The 19,757-nt window shown below is 37.4% G+C and overlaps 1 protein-coding gene across 4 annotated transcripts in view; it reads right to left on the reverse strand.

The window, feature by feature from the left end:
• Positions 1-261: 261 nt before the first annotated feature.
• LOC140155443 (uncharacterized) overlaps positions 262-19,757 on the reverse strand; it is a 37,720-nt gene continuing 18,224 nt past the window's right edge. Inside the window, exons 8-22 of one of the 4 annotated variants that reach the window (XM_072178300.1) lie at positions 18,760-18,875; positions 17,372-17,584; positions 15,999-16,088; positions 15,280-15,376; positions 14,780-14,803; positions 12,435-12,458; positions 8,924-9,015; positions 7,479-7,671; positions 6,612-6,849; positions 5,510-5,891; positions 4,325-4,351; positions 2,715-2,879; positions 2,050-2,147; positions 1,142-1,248; positions 262-491 (exon numbers count right to left, since the gene is read on the reverse strand). In XM_072178300.1, the coding sequence (XP_072034401.1) occupies positions 385-491; positions 1,142-1,248; positions 2,050-2,147; positions 2,715-2,879; positions 4,325-4,351; positions 5,510-5,891; positions 6,612-6,849; positions 7,479-7,671; positions 8,924-9,015; positions 12,435-12,458; positions 14,780-14,803; positions 15,280-15,376; positions 15,999-16,088; positions 17,372-17,584; positions 18,760-18,875 (1,973 nt within the window). In that variant the 3' untranslated portion in view covers positions 262-384. The remainder of the gene's footprint in view (positions 492-1,141; positions 1,249-2,049; positions 2,148-2,714; positions 2,880-4,324; positions 4,352-5,509; positions 5,892-6,611; positions 6,850-7,478; positions 7,672-8,923; positions 9,016-12,434; positions 12,459-14,779; positions 14,804-15,279; positions 15,377-15,998; positions 16,089-17,371; positions 17,585-18,759; positions 18,876-19,757) is intronic. The other 3 variants (XM_072178301.1, XM_072178302.1, XM_072178303.1) reach the window with 3 other exon arrangements.

Here is a 19,757-nt window from a genome sequence, read left to right on the forward strand (position 1 = left end):
CATATTTCGCTGCTCGCAGTATCAAATCGGGGACACAAAAAGTAAATCGCACAGAGAGTACATGCATGCATACAAGAGTCGTGCAACTGCAAAATATGCAAATGTCACTGCCGAAGCATATAAGACAAGTCACTTTTATGTGGCATAAAGTTTATCACTTATATCAGAGTCATCATCATTAAGATTCGTTACTGATACAAATGACCTCTTAGCACTATCGGATGTTTTCCCTGTTTCTCCTGACCCTGAACCTGCATAAATAGCATCAAAATACATCACTTATATCAAAGTCATCATCATCTAGATCCGTTACCGATACAAGCGAGCTCTTAACACTCATATGTTTTCCCTGTTTCTTCTGATCCTGAACCTGCGTAATTTGCATCAAAGTTCATCACTTATATCAAAGTCATCATCATCGAAATCTGTTACTGATGCAAGCGAGCTCTTAACACTGTCGGATGTTTTTCCTGTTCCTCCTGATCCTGAACCTGCATAAATTAAAAAGCATAGAGTTGGGCATTAGGTTTAGTTTAACTTCCGATAGTAGCATTTTTGACAAGATTTAAAATATGTTCATTAGATGCATTTCTTGAATAACAGCCATAATGTGTGATTTGCTTCACAGCGACGCCCTCAATTTTACTTGGATTTCTACTTTTTGCATAATTATAATGCCCAGTGGCAGTGGGGTACTAAAATACCACCTAAAAGACTAAGCCTGAAGTGCTTTAAAAACAGTAAAATTTAACTTTTTATATTAAAATCTCAGTACGCGTGCATTATTTTCACTCCCAACAAGTGATACGCGCTTATTAACCTATAAATAATATGTTACACTATTTTAGCTGTTTTAATTGTCTATAATATTATATTTTGTTGTACTTTTTGCATTTGGCTAATTTTGAACTGTTTCCCTTGTTTTTAAATTCACAATTCTAAGTTTCCTTACATTGACCTATACACAAAAGGAATATATTCACGCATTGTTATTTTTGCGGTAGCAGCTCGGAACGTGAAAATAAATGTAGCGTGAAAATTTCCACTTTTATTTTTAAAATATGTTTAAAAATAAAGCATAAAATCGGTCACTAAACAAGGTCCTCCCTACATCCTATTTACATAAAGTGTTTCTTCATACCTTTATTAGAAGATGATCCCCATAAGCTGGTACCTAATGTATTTGATATATCGGTGTCCCCTGTAGGTTTCCTGCTCCCACCGGGTGGCGGTTTGTTTTGTCGTGGTCTAAAAATATCATACAATACGAAGAAAACATAAATCAACTCTCTGCTCAAAGATTTAAAACGCATTGTTCCTATATTTGCTGTCAATCTTTGACATTCGTACAGCTCAAAGTTTATTTGTAAATTTCCATACAGCAACAGCAAATCATCTCGGCAGCCAATCAGAGACAAGTGCGTTTCAACACAGTAAATACGCTATGTACGCTTAAAAGACGCTCTCATCAAAAGCTTACAGGCAAAGATTATAGAATTAATCAGGACTTTACTACATATGGCACATGACCTCAATGTTTATCAACAAAGGCAAGGGACTGGTATATTGATATGCTTGAGTGAACCACATACAACCATTACACTGTTCAATGGCCTTATTGTGGTGTGGAAAAAATAATAAAAACACAGGTCCTGAACAAAATATGATGCTCGCACATACTGCCAGGCAAATAACAATGGAAATTGTGATGATGCATGCGCATACTGCCAGGCATTGACGTCAGAAGTCAACTCATCTATCTTTTTAGTGAAGGTGTAGTTTGGAGTTGGATATCAAATCATTTTCAAATTTTATTTATTTATTTAAAAAATTGATGTAGTGTTAAGCAAAAAAAAAGTTTGATTGGAAATGCAATATGGTATGCATTTTTGTTGGCTTCTTTCCTGAATTTTTTTCTTTTTGATGAATTTCAGGCTTTTTGATGATTTTCTGGATAATTTCTCAAAAAAAAAAATGAACAAAAAAATTATGAACTCACTTGTGTGGCCAGAGATAAAGCTTTTGCCTTACCGTTCTTATTTAACTTACGTTGGCACAGGTTTTGCTGCTGATAAGCTTCCATCAAGTGATGATACTGCTAAACTGTCACTGTCATCATCATCCCAATCATCTGCATCTGGTATTGTCTGCAAGGAAAACAAGAATAGTGTGGTGCATACAGGTACCCTCTCATTACAAAGCAATTTAGCAAGGGAGACAACTATAGCAGCAACACTGACGTTTTATGTTGCAAATATACGGTACAATTATTCTCTAAACGCTCCCCCTCTCATAAATCCCCCCGTCATTTTTTTCAACCACACTGTTCCATAAATGCTGTCAATATATCATACGCCATACACTCGTATTTGTAACATTGCCGATTAAACAACATCCATGTGCCAGCGGCCATAGTTATCGACAGTGTTTAGAGTATTTGTAGAAATTGATTCAGTATTGTTTGTGGAGCACCGCAGCACTGTCAGATGGTACTAATTAACGTCCGCCTATCGAAAATAATACGCCCTGTCCAGCGCGCCTGCATGGTTTACTTCGCTCAGGCAGCTAAAGCTGCACTTGCGGTGGTGAACAATGGGTACACCCCTTCAGTCCAAAACACAGTCAGTCCGAACAACCGTCAGTCCGAATTTTTTCGGACTGACGGGGTGTACCCATGAATAACGGTAAAACCTGATTAATATGTGTACACTTACAGGTATACTTGGTGATGGTGAGCGTTCATCCTCCCTTGATGCTGGTCTGAGTTGATTGGAATCATTGGTACTACCAAGATCTACTCCTCCTGCTGGTTTCTTGTCTTTGTGTCTCCCTGACAGTTGAAGCTCTATGCTTCTACTTAATTCTGCTACTTTAGGACCCTATCAATGTAGGAAGTAGAATATATTAATCAGAGATTGTATAAAGAAGCTTACTTTGACCAAAAAGTCTTTTTTTATTGTTACAAAATTATGCAAATTGGTAGGGATTTGTGTATATATATTTCTTGAAGCAATAACAGCTGAATTAACAGCTAGGCATTAATAGCTGAAATCTAAGAGATAGTGCTGATAAAACTGTCAGGCACAAGTGACCTGGTGAAGGGGATTGCCGTAGATAGCGGGTCGGAGCATTTTTACAGGACAGGCGAGTGAAGCCGACAATCTGGCTTATTACCCTGCTCGGAACCAATTGTAACAAGGTCTTTTATCATGGTTCATCTGCCCAGCTTTGACAAGATGAGCCACTTAGGAGAACAGATTTTTTTGTCCTACAGGGATTTGAACCAGGGACCTCTCGCATCAAAGGCAAAGACCATAACCAGAGCACCATGCTGCGCTTCCCTGTTATTTCAATTATTTCATTCACAAACATGCTTGGGTCCTTTTGATGGGTGAATCCTGTTGATGGAACGGCAATGTTAGAATTTGGGTTTCGGTGCTTGGATTTATTGGTGTTTAACTGTTACACAGACCATTTGAGCCATTTCCAATACATTTATTTATTACAATCAATACAGGAGACAAGGCAGATCAATATACTCAGGGATGAATTAAAAGTCTTTTAGATGTAGTACCTGGGGAAAATCTGCAAAATCGAGTACAGAGGGAAATTTGGTGCACAAAAATTTCGTCTGGGAATGTCCGTGATTCAAATTCTAGGTCTCAGTGGTGCAATAATGCAATGCTCCTCAGCAATGGTACGCAAAAGTTGTTTGGATAGCCACAGAAAACATGCACTGTATTATGCCGTGTTTTGAAATCTTCTTTGGCATCAAGCCTATAACCTTCCTTAACAATCAAAACCTTCCTCACAATGTCGGGTAGTACTAGTTGCATGTAAGTTACATTGTCAGAGAACTCAACATCAATTGTGGGGAGGCTTTTACATTTATACAGATTCAAAGCATCCATACACTTTTATCAAGCAATTGATGCAAGTTCAAGTAAATTGCTCCAGTCAAGTTTTAATCAAGTCACCATGATAATGCTGGTCGAAATCCTGTCAAATGTCACTCAAATCCCAGCAGAGGGAAAATGGTAAACACATGCAAGGTACACAGGGCAACTTAACCCCATGAGAACTACCTGCCGATTGGCCAAAAAGAAGTTTTCATAATCAATTGGACCAATCAGCAACATTGTTAGAATAATTTCACCACACAAAAAAATTGGAGGGAATTATTTGCAAAGCTCCATTCTGATTTGTGATTAAAGTGAAGATATCATGTAATTGACCAATCAGTGGCAATGTTAGATCAGCAGGTAGTGCTCAGGGGGTTAACAACTAACATGCAAAGGTAAGATTGACATAAATCTTTACTCACATCTTTCTTAGACCTATGGTGAGATCTCTGCAGGTAACAATTTGTTGTGTGTGAACAGAACACAGAGATAGATGACGAGTGCAGAGTGATTACATAAGAAATGAAAGAAAACATAAATGGTAACAAAAACAATAACGTGTTAGCATACACTAGCTTCCAGAGAAGTACAGCACTCTCTTTCTCTCATTGACGTGGGCGTCCTGTTAATGAGCTCTGGCCAATCGCTTCTTTGACCGCCAATCAGATTACCTTGTGATAGTGAGATTCGAAATTTAAATAAGTGCCATTCTTTTCTGCCAGCAAGTGTATATAGTATATGATTAAACCATTTAATAATCTGTCTTAAGTAGTGATACAATGAGATCATAGAGGATGATAATTTTGGAGAGAACAAATGGGTCACATATGCAAATTGTGGGTGCAGAGTGCAGAAAAATCAGAGAAAATATAGATGTTACTGCATATTATTTATAGTGCATATTCATGGAAAGAGTGAAATACAAAATAGTAAGGAATAAATATGTATGTTGTCCAGTCTTACATATTTTGATTTGGGCCTATACAATGTGTGTCTTTCAAAGCAGTAAATATTGTGAAAATTATAAAATTGATGTGAGATGACAATGAAATTGGTCATCTGGTATATTGACTTTTTGCACAGATTTTTTTCCCACTCTTCTAGCAACGCTCCAGAAGGGTTTTTGCAAAGTATATGAAGAGAATAAAACTAGTATTTGAAAGTATGAACACACAAGCACTTTGCAGCTAGAATTTTATTTTGAGATGTCTTTTTTATGATTTTCCACAATTATAAGGATCTGCATATAATTTTCTTGCGCAATTCTTCTACTACAGATTAAAATGTGGATGTTTACCTAATCTTTGGGAATTCATACAGTCCCTTTTTACCAAAAATGCCATTTGCAAGCTTCTTGCATCCAACCTCCAAATTATTTTGGGAGTAAAATGTCATAAAAACACAAGTATATCACATGCAGTGTACAATATCATTATAGTTCGCCTAGAGTGAACTGTAACAGGTGATGGCATGGTTCCATGCTCACTTTTGCCCAAAACTGAGTCCTGGTAGGCTGTTAATTTCACCCTTGGTACTCACAAAGACCTCTTACTGTTGTCTGAGAACACCAAACAAAGTAATGCCCTATATTGAACATGAAAACATACCTTTGGAGTCGGCTTTTGACCTGCAGTAACCTTTGACACTCCTGTGACCTTGCTTGGATTCACTTCTTGAAGCTCACTAATGTCTTCAGAGTCCCATTCACTGTCATCTTCACTTTCCTCATCTATTGTTCCTTCAGTAGAACTCCTTGATTTTGAGGTAGTTTGTGGTCTTTGACCTTGTTGTGACCTTTGTTGACCTTGTTGTGACCTTTGCTGACCTTGTTGTGACCTTTGTTGACCTTGTGACCTATGTTGACCTTGTGATGTTTGACTTTTAGTTCTAATTTCACCTTCCTCATCGTCACTGTCATCTGAGAGATCATCGTCACTTTCATCATCATCATCTTCATCGCTGTCTTCACCTAAATGTTCATCAAATGATCTGCATCATTCAAATTTAATATAGGTATTGATGAGTTAGGAAGATATATGTGAATAAATATGGGTACAAAAACAACATGTTAAAACACTTTTATTAAATTCATTTTAGGATTTAAAAAAATAGGTGACTTTTACATTAAAAGACATACATGTGGAAGAATATCAAACATGAGGTTTTCTACACCACCTCTCCACAATTGCATATTTATTTCAAGTTTGCATCTTTAGTGCAGTTTCATTTAGGAAATGATATTTTCTCCTTCTTTCAAGTATACATCATGATCTAATCCACTTAATAAGTAACAGATTTTGAAGTTGAAACAAAAATGCAAAAATAGGAAGCAATAGAAGAACAGTGGCGTAAAGGTCTAAGATTTTGACTCATATAATTGCAGAGGTAGCTCGAGAATGTGGGTTTTTAAAACCCTGTGGCATCCACATGTTGAGCACTTAGGCTAGGCTCTTCACCCCTACTGCCTCTCCCCACCATGGTGTAAAAATGGGTACCAGCTTTATTCAATTCAATTCCCTTAAGGTAACAGACCTGCTGTGATGAAGTGTAGCAACATTTTATGGAGTCACTCCGGCACTCCGACCTGTAAACACATTCATATCCTTTTGGAAGAACAGAAAACTTATTGCACATATTTGGTTGGCATTGAAAGCTTACTATGAAGACAACTGCCTGATTCAATTAAGTAATTTCCCCAATGTAACTTACACTCTTGCTTTAGATGATGGACGGGCCAGTTTATTATTGGGAGGAATGTCATAGATAGGTTCCCTAGGGGCCACTGGTGGTGGTGTTTTCAATGAAGTCCTTAGAGGAGCTGAAGACTTTGTACTGGAGGATGATTTTGGTCTGGTTGGTGTACTGGAATACCTGGGTTGACTTGCGGATTGTTTACTTGTTGAAGATCTATGTTGTGATTGACTGGAAGACGAGCGTTGTGGTGACGCTGGAAAATACACAAAAAATAAAATGTGTAAATGAACTGACTTTGGAGAAAAAAGCTATGTGAAGACTAGTAATTTAAAGGTTTATATCGCCTTTGGTAAGCAGTCTATTTGGCAAAATATTGTGTGTGTTTGTAATCACTAGCAAATAAGATACATGCGTATTGCAACCTGTTATGAAAAAAAGACCCATTTTTCTTACGTGCAGTAGTGACATGCAGTCAGAGATCATACCCTCCAGTTACCCCTCCCCCCTAATAAAAACCAACAAATTTGAATGGTATTTGCCCCCCCCCCCTGGAATAAATCAAATGTGTGTGCTGGATATGTCCACAGTAAGATGCATGAAAACTCAAAGTCGTGCACCACTGTCCCGTTTTTTCAGTGGTTACACACAATGTGTATGTGTGTAAAATGAAGGGTTATTACTGCATGTTCCAATTGAAAACCTTACACTCCCTATTGAAGACAAAACCTTAATCTCTCACACTGATGGTGTAGATTTCAAATGGAGCCGTCCATTCAGGTAACCCCATTTGAAATTCACACTCCCTGTGTGGAAGATTATTAGGACATGGCTTCCACAGGGGTGTATGGATTTCAACTGGAACAGCCCAATATAACCACTGACCTGAAGAAGATGGTCTAGGCCTGGAGGAACCAGCCGTCTGTTTGCCTCTTTTCTTTGTCCTGTTGGCTAACTCTCCTTTCCATTTATCCCTGATATCATAAAACTTTGGATGACGTCTGGCTAAGTTTTGACGTTCTTGTTTTAAAGCTTTGAGTTTGTTTTCTAATGACTGAGAACTGATACCCTTGGCACCCTGAAAAACAAATCAAACAACATAACATCAGATAATACATATCATTTGGGATACATGCAAACTGATTTGATTTTCGAGACACGCACATCCCCATACACATATACCCCTACACGTTTTCAACGACAAACATGGACCCTATGAGCCTCCTATGGAGTTAACAGCGTAACCCTGGACCTCGATCTACACACTAACATTTCACTATTGCAAACATGGACTTTTGTGACAAGATAAACCATGGACACTATAGTATTTCATCTACAAAGGGGGACCTATACCTCATATGCATTATTATGGCATCTAGCAACCCCTGCCACTCTCTTACGAGAGTGGACGTCCATGGTTGCTGTGAGTCCGCACTTTATCAGTGAAATGTCACAGGTGGGTCCACATTTGTAGGTGAAAACAAATGCACACACAACCACAAGTTCCTAATCTTATGATCTCTTCATTTGACACTACAAATGAAATATTGATAATAAATGTAGATCGATGAGTGCGCGCTATCATCCATTTTGTTGAAAAACACACCCTGAACAACCCAAAATGGTGAATGAATTTACTTTAACATGTGTGGATAAATAAAGTTCAATGAATTACACATTTTAGGATATTCAACTTTACTGTGTACCATTGTTTCCATAGTATTGCTGAATAATAAAGGCAAGCACATTCCTAAATCTAGCACTCGTCCTGTTACCATAGAAAAAACACCACAATGGTGAATGTAGGTGAATGAAGCTGACTGTGTTGCAAGACGTGTCTTTTCTCTTGCAACACTGACAAAACCTACCAAATTTAGAGGATGTGCATGCTTTCCTTTAATTGAGCAATAATTACAGAAAAACAAGGGTACACAGGGAAATTTAACTATCTATATTCTAAAGAACAAATTTCTTGGATAATTTAGTAACATTTGGTGCTGTTTTTCTTACAGGGTTTCATTTCATAGCAAGCAATTCAGGGTTTGATTTGTAACAAACCGGCAACCCGATTCTAAATGAACCATATGGAGAGCAGAAATCTTAATTTAATCTACAAATTCACCACCAAGTTACCACCACCTTGAAGTGAATCCAAGACCTCATGCACCAGAAGCGAGTCCTCAGCTATTGTGAAGATCTAAATATTTTGCTTTGGAACAGTATGAAAACATCAGACTTATCATGTATGTAAAACACCTGTATAATAATCAAATCTTCTCTATATTTGCAATTATCTGTCTACAACTTGTAATGCCTTAAATATACGCTACCTCTGGTACTCCTTTCCTTGCTAATGATTCTGTAAGAATATGCTGTAAGGACTCTCTCATACCATCAACTAATCTCTTTCGTTGCTGGGTATCTGTACATGCACACACAAAATAAATCATATAACAATATTTAAATTGGCAATGTTAAATTTTGTAGAGTATTATATAAAAATACTGGTGAAATAATACTTGTAGATTAAAAACAAATCATAAATGAGATTATGTTATGGTATTTCCATTTTCATATTTAAATGTCTGATTTGGCCGGCAAACCATATGCCTGCAGAGTATGGGAGAAATGATCTTCTATGGGAGACCAAGTTGGATCATATGATTTGCACAGCAAGGTTGTGTGATATGATTGAGAACCTGAGGTGAGGGTTACATGTACATGTATGAAGCTCAGGGAGTAGCTGGCAAGAAAGATCTGGTGCTTTACAGTATAACATGCGATGGAAATGGGATTATTGAATGTGATTGAATGCGGTAGGGTGATGTAACAAAATGTTATCAGCTCCACAGGTAAGTCACTTCAAGGAATATTTATTATCCAATATGTTATGCAAGTCAAATTGGAATATTTCCCATTTTTACTTGCTCTGTTTATGAACATCATTTTCCATGCAAGACAATGGGCTATCCCAGTTAAACCAATACACCCTGCTATGGCTGTGACCATGATAGGTGAAGGGATCTAGTGATTCACGAACCGCCTTGTTGATCTTATGATGTATATAATTATGGTGCCAATATATATTTAAGTACTTTGTGGTATGATTTACTGTTGCAACAAGCACAGTAGCAATTATGTTATGAAAGACATGAAAGACAGGGAGTGTGGATTTCAAATGGGGTTACCTGAATGAGTGACTCCATACTGAAATCTATACCTCCGGCATGGGAGATTATCAGGGTTCACAGTTTGCTCTCAAATAACCGGGTCCACTTTTTTATGCTGGACCCATTCAGATCCCATTTAGTTGAAATTTGCGGGTCCCAAATTGATTTTTGTGGGTCCAAATTGTACTTGTGTACGAAACTTCAGAAACACCCGGAAATGTATTTTCAGTAGGCCTACTGGCGCAAACGATAAATATGAAAGAATGCAGAATTCGGCACCCAAAACTTACCAAAGTCGAGTCAAATTACTGGGTAAAAAGAGACTTTCCGTGATCGGCCGACTTTCTCATAAAGAACTTCAATTACTACCTAATAACATGCACTACTTTAATCATCTAATTATTTGGTTATTTTGTTATAATTTGCTCGGTTGAAATATACAACTACCGCAAAAACTTGTTTTCGCGATGTCACCAGGAATTTACCCTGTTTTCAGGGTTTGATTTAGAAAATAAAATTTACATGCACAACACTGATTTTTTTCCTCAAAATGGGCTGAATAACACAAAATTTTGCATGCACAGGCAAAATTCTACATGCACAGAGCCAAAGTTACATGCATTTGTCCATGTAAAACCCCTCTAAATCGAACACTGCCTGTTTTGTTGACAGTATTATTGTAACATAATATTTGTACGATCCGAAAAAAATATCGCAAGTCAACCTCTTCCACAGTTCCCTCGTATCACTGATCAAATATCTGTGCATGAAATAGCGATGAGGCGTGTATCATGTTGCAGCGATATTTGTAATTGTACATGTATGTAATTTATGAATGAAAAGTTGTTTAAAAATGTGCTGTGAGCCGATTGAGAGCCGGGTTATCGCACAATAATGACGATCTATGATGACATTTTCTATTTCTTGGATGGGATTTTTTCCGGGTCCAAGCACAGCCTGCTGGACCCATTCAGGTTACATAATCTTACTTTTTCCGGGTCCAGTGAGTTCAAAAAGCGTCCTGGACGCGAAAACGCGATAAACTGTGAACCCTGGAGATTATTGGTCAGGGTATATGGAATAGATTAATTAAGCATCTAAAAATAAGATTTGTAGAGAACAATAATGTCACAGCCATACAATTTTCCTGTCAATTCAGGGTTTGCAAGTTTTTGCTGCAGCTCCACCTGCAGCACAAACAGTTTTTTCCAGCAAAAATGGTAAAAACTAAAGAAGTGACAAATGTTTCACTCTTTTTATCTCAAAACAAAATATTAAGCAACAAAAACAAATTCCTGGGTGTAATAAGGCAAGATTTGGTAATTACTTGTACCATATATAAGAAATTAAAGGCATAGATAGATTTTCATTGGTCACTAGTGCACTTACTGAAATATGTCATATCAAATTCAAAATGAAACAAATAATATGTTGAATGATTCATTAAAAGTTGTGTGTTATGAGGTTTCTGTGTTACTTTTTAATACTTGACTGACTATGTAGTTTTTTGCCAAAATGGTAAATATTTTTACCATATTAAACCAAAACTGGGAAAACAGGTTTTTTTCTAGTTTTTGCCACTTTGCGGACAAAAAACAAACACTTGCACTATGATTTAGTTTAGAATTTTGATAAACATAAGCAACGAAAGATGGTAGTAAATTCTACAGGGGTGCAAATTATAGAAGGGGTGTTAATGTTGAATATGGTATCTTACACCATAAGTGACACAAACAATGGTTTAAGCAGGCAGCTACAACTATGCATATGATCACATTTAACACAAAGGTCAGGCTTTTTGTTAAATCATGCTAATTCAATAAAAAGTGGGTCTTTATATTGTGCAGGGATGGAACCAAAGTGAGCATGTGCTTATCAACTTGTAACACTGCAAAATTTGAACTGTGAAGCAAATATTACATAAATTATACAAAATTCAAGCAAACATGAAAAACTTGGTCCGATTGTGTTAGTTTTGAACTACAACAATAACAATATCAACATGTTTATAATAACAACTGGTTAAGGCATACAATGTAATGCTGGTTTCATACTTTCCTAACACTTGCCGCTTTGACAATGATTTTGCTTCACTGTGCAGTCACACCAGAAACGCTAGTGGTGACCAGCAGCAAGCCGATGTATTGATCACTGTACCACTTTGCCCAAGCGGCAGCATTGCTAGGAGTCAAATTCACATCAACTCAGGAGCGGCGCCGCTCTGACAAATGAGAACAGGAAACGATTTGGCGCTGGCTTTCATATAGTCATGCTGTGGCCGCTTGATGTTGTGTCGCTCCACTTGCAGAACAAGCGGTATGATGAAGTGTCACGCCACTCAGCGGCAAGCGGCAGAAAGTATGAAACCAGCATAATTGTTAAATATACAAATGTACTAAAAATATAGACAATACAAAGGTGGATGTCAATGTCCATGGGGATGGGGTGTCTTGGGACATTCAATAAATGCATGTATTACTGTCTACATGCATGTGTGATTAAAAGTTATTTAGTACCATAAAATGGAAGTCATCTGTGTGATAAAGCATCTCATGCAAATGTGAGGACTAATTCAAACTTCAAAAATTGAATATTATGAACATGCAAAAATGCAAAATTGAATGAAAATGCTCAAAAATGCAAACTATTTCATGCAAATTTGTCACCATACCTAATAATGGCCTTTCTTCTGGCTCTGTGCAAAACAGGAAATACAAACATTTTGTTCTCATTATACAATACCAATGATATTGTCAAATCATCTGTGGTCACACTAAACTTGTACGAGGTTACCATGGTTACCATTATTCATACATGTACATGAAATTCTGTACAACAATTGGTCAATTTGAGACAATTTTGACCCAACATTGGACCAATTTGGAAAAAAAATGCTTCACTCTTCTTTGCTATATACATGGTGTACCTCAATTTTTGAGTATTATCGTAGAGGCTTTACATGCACAGTTTCCTATGCATGATCATGGAACCTAGGATTGATTGGAGATATCAGAATCGTGGAGGTCCGCTTCTCTTTTTGAATTGCTCTGGCACTTAACGTGTACAGGGTTTGACTCTTCCTGTACACGGGACCAACAGCATTGTACCAAACCATGAGATGTTGCACATACACTACCTATATCTGCACATCTTAAGCAGTGTATGGGGGGTGAGAAGAAATTCTACAAAGTAACTGAACACAATTGCAGGATTTCCAACCTTATAAGATCATTTTGGGAAAGTAAGATAATTCTCAACCTAGACAAGCTTGAATTCAAGCCGATCGTACGCGCCCAGCTGACAGCGCAATGCCGTAACCGCTCGGCCATCTCACCCTCAATTGGTGTACACATTTTCCAGAGAGAGTAAATTCTGCAGATAAGTATTTCCTTAATGCTTGTTTTCAAAGTTAGATGTCAAACAAAAGAGGTAATATCATCTGTATTTGTCTTGTAGTGCTTAGATGTTTTCCCCTCGTTGCTGTCAGTGCTTCACTCTTCAGTCTTCACAGCACTTCACAGACAATTGGAAGCAAACCACAATTTATTTTTTGGGCAAACATTGATATTATCTTGGGAAACATGATTTTAATGCTTTTTAGTTAGTTTGTATTTCTTTTGTGAGAGTAAGTGTTAAAAGATTGAAGGATTAATAGACTGACAGTTAATAAACCCACTGAATACCATTAAAACTTAATAAACACAGTACATCAATCACACATAATTTATTACAGAGCATGGGAAAGCATAACACAACCAGTTCCTTCAACTCAAACACCATGTAGGTGTTCCCCTTGTATTCAATAAGGATTCTAACTGTGTATATGCTATTCAATGCCAGTCTGATCTAGCAGGGCTATCATCTACCAATCTTCACACTAGGTTATGTACTAGGACTACAGGCTGTCTCAAAATGATTAATCATGCCAAGGATGTTACAATGTCTGCATACTAATAGAGCTCAAAGTCAACATTTTTTACAAAATAGATGCTGTGTACTCCCCATTCCAGATTTTTTGGATTAAAAAATATTATCCTGTTTTGCCAAATGAAACATAGCTAAATCCTAATCCTTTAGTTAGTCCTAACTAGCAATAAAAGTCAAATTTTAATATTTTTGCAATTTGAGGGAAACTGGTCCAAAAACATGCAATTTTGTATGTTTTCTTACAATTGTAGTCACAAAATTGTAAGACTTGGCACAAGTCTAAGCATTCAAAATCTTGAGTATAAGGTTAAAGTTAGCTCATAAGTTTAATATGTTATTTTTGCTAATTGGTTATGAAAAAGATTGGAAAATGTGTTTTCCAAAAATTAGAATGCATAACTTGAAATTAGTCTTTCTTCAAGTCTTTGGACTTGATTGTCACAGAATATGAAAAATGCCTTAAAAATGCATGTTTTGGCCCTTATTTCCAAAAATTGACCAAACATTAAAATTTTACTTTAATTGCCAGTTAGGACCAACTAAAGGATTAGGATTTAGCTGTATTTCATTTGGCAAAACAGGACAATATTTTTTTAATCCAAAAAAATTAGTTCTGTATTTTTCTGGAATGGGGAGTAGTGCAAGTCACAAGGAAGATTTTGTTTCAAATCCTATTAAACTTTCAAATATAGTAAACCTCTCTTATCTGGACCTCTCATTCTCTCTGTTATCTGGACATGCAATCTTCATAGAAAACGTATGTTTTTTAATGCATTGAGAACCTGATTTCATGCAATGAAGCATTTAGAAGAACATAAATGTGGCATGCAGCACTCAAATACAAATTTTTCAGTATTAATACTCCATTTTGAGTAATTATTTTGCTATCTCAATGTTAGCACTTCAGACATCCAATGCAAAACTGCATGTAATTCACTTATCCGGATTTTTCACTTATCCGGCCAATGCTTGGTCCCATCATGGCTGGATAAGAGAGGCTGGGCTGTAACACCAAAGCCGACACACCGATGGGTGATAATAATTCTGAGATAACCTGTATGTTAGGACAATATCTGATTTGTACTATACCCATAGGTTCAAATACACTGATATCTGCAATGGCAAAGCAAATACAAATTTCACATACTATATTACACAATCATAAAAAATACCACTACCAGCAAAAACAAATTTAAAGACAATGGGACATTGACATGTCAATCACCACTAAGATTATATCTGGAAGAAGTTTGAAACAACTGAATCTAACATAATAACTTAATATATCATTACAGTTCACAATTACCAATTTCAATGATACATTAGGTCTATTTTGATGGGCATTGTTTTCTTCTAGTTTTTCAGCATAGTACTTCAGTGGTCTACCAATTTGGCGCAGCTTATGGCGTATACGAAAGTGGAGTTCTGATTGGCTAATTGAATCACATCATTATCACATCGGCACCTCCTTCGCTGGTCGCATCGGGTGACCTAGTTCTTTTTATGTGATAATCTGACAGAGCAGACGGACACCGCTGAAGTAATTTGCTGAATAGTATAATAATGATTGGTGATAAAATTCAACTGACCTGATTCTTCCTCCTCCTCTGTCTCTGTCTCCGTCTCCTCTGGACTTGGACTCATTGGTTTGGGTGATGGAGATGCTGGTATAGGTACTGGTGTTTTCTGTACAAGGTCAATAAATGTTCTTGAGTAAATTGTTTATCAGGGAAGTTTGACTCTTAAATTTGCCAGTGTAGCACATGTAATACGTAAGCACAGAATTGATGTGCACAGTTTTTTTACCCTAGAAACATTTTATTAAGTGCAAAACTTCCTTTGGATACACTGCAGGCCTAGTTATTATGCACAAAGCAAATTTTTGTAAAGAAGAGGCATGTATTTATCTGTGTATTTCCATAAATAAGATACAGCATGTTAAACATCTATGTTTTACGTACAAGAGTTCCCATCAAAACCTAATAAAGATACACCACACGCTACAAGCATTGGCACACTCCTTACATAAACAATAATGTGTGCCATCTTCAGTGCATGAAAATAACCAGCACAGGTGATGAAATCAAGACTCGACCGGCGGTTGACCGCCGGTTGCGTCTGGTTCCGCTTGTTAAGAACAATAGAAACCGGACAGAACCAGCAGTCAACCGGCGGTCGAGTTTTGATTTCATCCCTTGGGTAACGTGATGGTGCCATGGCTTATTCAGCATATGTGATGCAGATATTTGTTACATCACCTACTTGCCCAGTGGAAATGAAGATAAGAGAATATTATCAAGTGACATACCGGTTTAGATTTCACTGTTTTCATTTCTGCCCTCAGGTCCTTGATTTGTTTTTCTCTTTCTTTCAGAGATCTTTCTGTTTCTTTGTTTTTCTGCAAGAAAATGATACACATGATTATATTCGGAAAAGTAATATAAAGTAAGATGAAGTCATGCTGGAGTAATGCTCACAGGCCAAAGCAGGCTCAGAAATCCGACGTGAATCCGCGAATCAATTCGCGCAAAGATTCTCGTAAAACATCAACTGGGCGAATCCATATGGATTCGTGTAGTGCATTGGCAGTGTACAGAAAGAAAAAATATCTACCCAGTTTGAGTCCCGGTTTAACTATTATACTTCATTATTTAAGCAACTGAACCCCTAAAATGATGAATTATGGTATAATTTACTTAATCATTAATAATTTGTACAATAATACTGATTTGAGAGGGCATTTTAACAGCAAAAACAGCCATCGGTTGCGTGCCGATGTTTCGTTTCGCCAGAGCCGCCATCTTGGATGACCAAATCAGACTGTCATAACCGTATGAGGGCAGTATATTTTTCAATCATTGTGCAGCGGGAGCGGGATGTAGATTTGCGCGAATCAGGGATTCTCGCAAAATTCTCTTGTGAGAATCCAAATGGATTGGCCCGCACTGCCACAGATTTCTAGGCCTGCAAAGTAGCTGTCTGTTTTTCCTAGATGTTTAGGCAATGCTTCAATGCTGAATCAACCTGTTATTGGGAGTTTGACACTCCTCCAATATTTCATCTTCCCAGTACTAAATGGGTTATTCCAGATTTCAAATGGAGTCACCCATTTAGGTAACCCCATTTGAAATTCACACTCCCTGTGTAGAAGCCTAAGGTCATGTCTTCAATAGGGGTGTATGGATTTCAACTGATCCACTCAGGCCAAAGTTGGAAAGTTTGACAATTGAGCTATTACCATTACTAACTTGCTCAGGAGCTAAGCTTATTGATGTTGAAATCCCAAAGTCCTTGTTATACTCGGTTGAAAAGTTCAGAACTCTTTTTATATGCCTGTTTTTTATTGTCTTTGCTCTTTATTTTTGCCTCATTTCATTATTGCTGACTTTATTCATAGATTGTATCACATATATGCCGGTATCCATTTATACACCTGGGTGGAGAGAGACAATATAGGTTATAAGTGAATTGTCCAAGTACACAACATGACAGTACCACTGGCATTTGACCTCCCCTGGTGCTGCCACTGGGTGATATACCTAGTATTGTAAAACCTACCCAACAAATCCTAAAAGTGTACTGATCCTATAACTTTGCATAGGATAATATGACCCAAGTTTCCTGATATCACAAGTTCCTGAAAAGAGTTACCTGCGGGCAGAAGTAGCAAGTACTACTCACCTTGCGTAGATCTTTCATTTGCTGTTCATATTTCTGTCCCACCTGATCACCCCCTTCCCTCTCTATCCTCAACGATGTTTTTGATTGTTCAAGGCGATCTCTCAATTGCTCCACCTCTTCTTTATGAGCTTCTTTCTGTTGACGACTTCTCTCTTTCCATCTTCTCTCTGAGGCTTGTAACTCATCTTCCATGGTAGACTTGATGGATGTTACCTGTAATTATATCAAGACATCAATATATACCAATTCAAATTGGAAATCTTGTGCAGGTGTAATGCATCTAGTGTTACATTAGATAACGGCCACCAACATATGGGACTTATCTGACGTAGGGATGAAATCAAAACTTGACCGGTGGTTGACCGTCGGTTCCGTCTGGTTTCTATTGTTCTAAACAATGGGCGGATTGGAGCATATATCACTAGGTTAGGCCGGATCGGGGCAAGTTCTTGCCAAGTTGAAATGGACCAGGTTCTTTCTTTCGGTTCGAGTCGGGATCACAAAAAAAAATGCATATATTGTATTATTGCTGAATTGCACCCTCTTGTAACGAGTATCCCACAACAGTGGCGTTGTGTTTAACATAATTTCTTTATTCACAATAAAATTTCACTTCAGGTGAGTGCAAGTGCGCATGGTATTATAAATCTATAATTATTATGAATATGGGTGATTGCATACATGTAGGTCACTCTTATTTTTTATTGATCAGATCTAATTTGGATCGGTTTTGGAAAATCTAGAACAGATCAGGATGAGGTTAACACAGACCTGCCAACCTACCGAAGCCAGAATGAGGGACATTGAGGCCAAAACATTTTACATGTACACAAACCAGGTACCGACAAATTCAAAGACTTGAGGTGTGCAATACTTTCAGAATTCAGGGAAGGTTTTGCATGTCTTAATTTATCACAATAGACTAAAGAGAATGCTAAAACAAAATTTTAAAGTGCAATTAGCATCATTTTCTGCTGTTCTTACATTTAAATTTGCCATCACTGAAATTTTCAGAAAGCAGGACTGTCCCTCTTTTTCACTTTGGAAAACCCCAAATGAGGGACAGTCCCTCAAAATGAGGAACAGTTGGCAGGTGTGTTAACAGAAGTTCAGATCGGCCAGTCTGGTGTGCAAAAAGAAATGAATCGGTCCAAATTGGGTCAGTTTGTTCCCAATTTTTCGGAACAGGTCAGGTCGGTATTATTTGGGGAATGCCAGGATCGTGTTGGAAAAAAACTTGCCCCGCAGGGCATTACAAGTAAGTGAACTTATTCTGGGTTATAATTGAACAACTTACCCACTTCTAATTTATTTCAATGTAACACTTCAAAATTTTTCACACAATGACACAGCTTTGATGAACATATAGTAAAAGTTGACTATCTCACCTCTTTGGCAAGTTGTTTTTTAAGCTTTTCTTGTTCCTTTTGTTGTTTCTTGAGTGCTGCTTTGTACTCTGCCGGTTCATCTTCATCCTGCATTTTACCAAGCATTGATTGTTTACCTAAAACAAACAAACAAACAAACAAACAAACAAGCAAGTAATATGAATATATTTTTAAAAGTAGGTGACCCAATTGAGAGGCCCTCTTCTCATATATCATGTTTTGGACAGCTGGCGAAAGCTCATATTTTTCTCATATTGTAAAGATTCGCCTAATGGCGCACATCTAGGCTCTTTGCCTTTGGGTAAATTTCACTCTCAAGCACTCTAAAGACACTCAAGGGCATATCATACTGGACAATTGCAAACGTTTTTTGGGATGTTACTTCCGTCGCTTATCAGAATAGCGATTGCCAATATCTCTAAAATATGAAATGCCCTTTACTTAGGTGAAGGAATGGGCTATTCCAGTTGAAATCCTTACACCTCCAATGGAAGATATGAACTTAATCTCCCACACAGGGGGTGCAGATTTCAAATGGTATAACCCATTCAGGTAACCCCATTTGAAATTCACACTCCCTGTGTGGGAGATTATGGGGCGACACGTAAACGAATCGGCAGTTCGTATCTGATGCCGTCAGATATTTGCAGTGTGTCAAATCTGACGTGAGTCTGGTCCCTATCGACAGTTTCAGGTATCCAAGCATGTGATTTCACAGCAGCGCTTGTGTCTCAAATCGGCAAGATATAATATTTGACCCATCGATAAAACATAATGGCCACTTGAAACGCTAAACCGACCAATTACATGCTATTGTTGTCAAGTGGGTTTCCCGCTACCCTCCGTGGAGCATGTCTATTGATCGTGGTCCCACTTGTAAATTAAGGTTTGTGGGTCGATGTGCGACTCATTCCATTCACATTCAAACTAATTAATTAAAATAATCATAAATGTTAATTTTAGTTGTTAAAATAAAATTTCTTGTTGAAAATTACCAC

The sequence above is a fragment of the Amphiura filiformis genome, chromosome 6 (genome assembly GCF_039555335.1).
Source record: "Amphiura filiformis chromosome 6, Afil_fr2py, whole genome shotgun sequence".
Classification (NCBI taxonomy): domain Eukaryota; kingdom Metazoa; phylum Echinodermata; class Ophiuroidea; order Amphilepidida; family Amphiuridae; genus Amphiura; species Amphiura filiformis.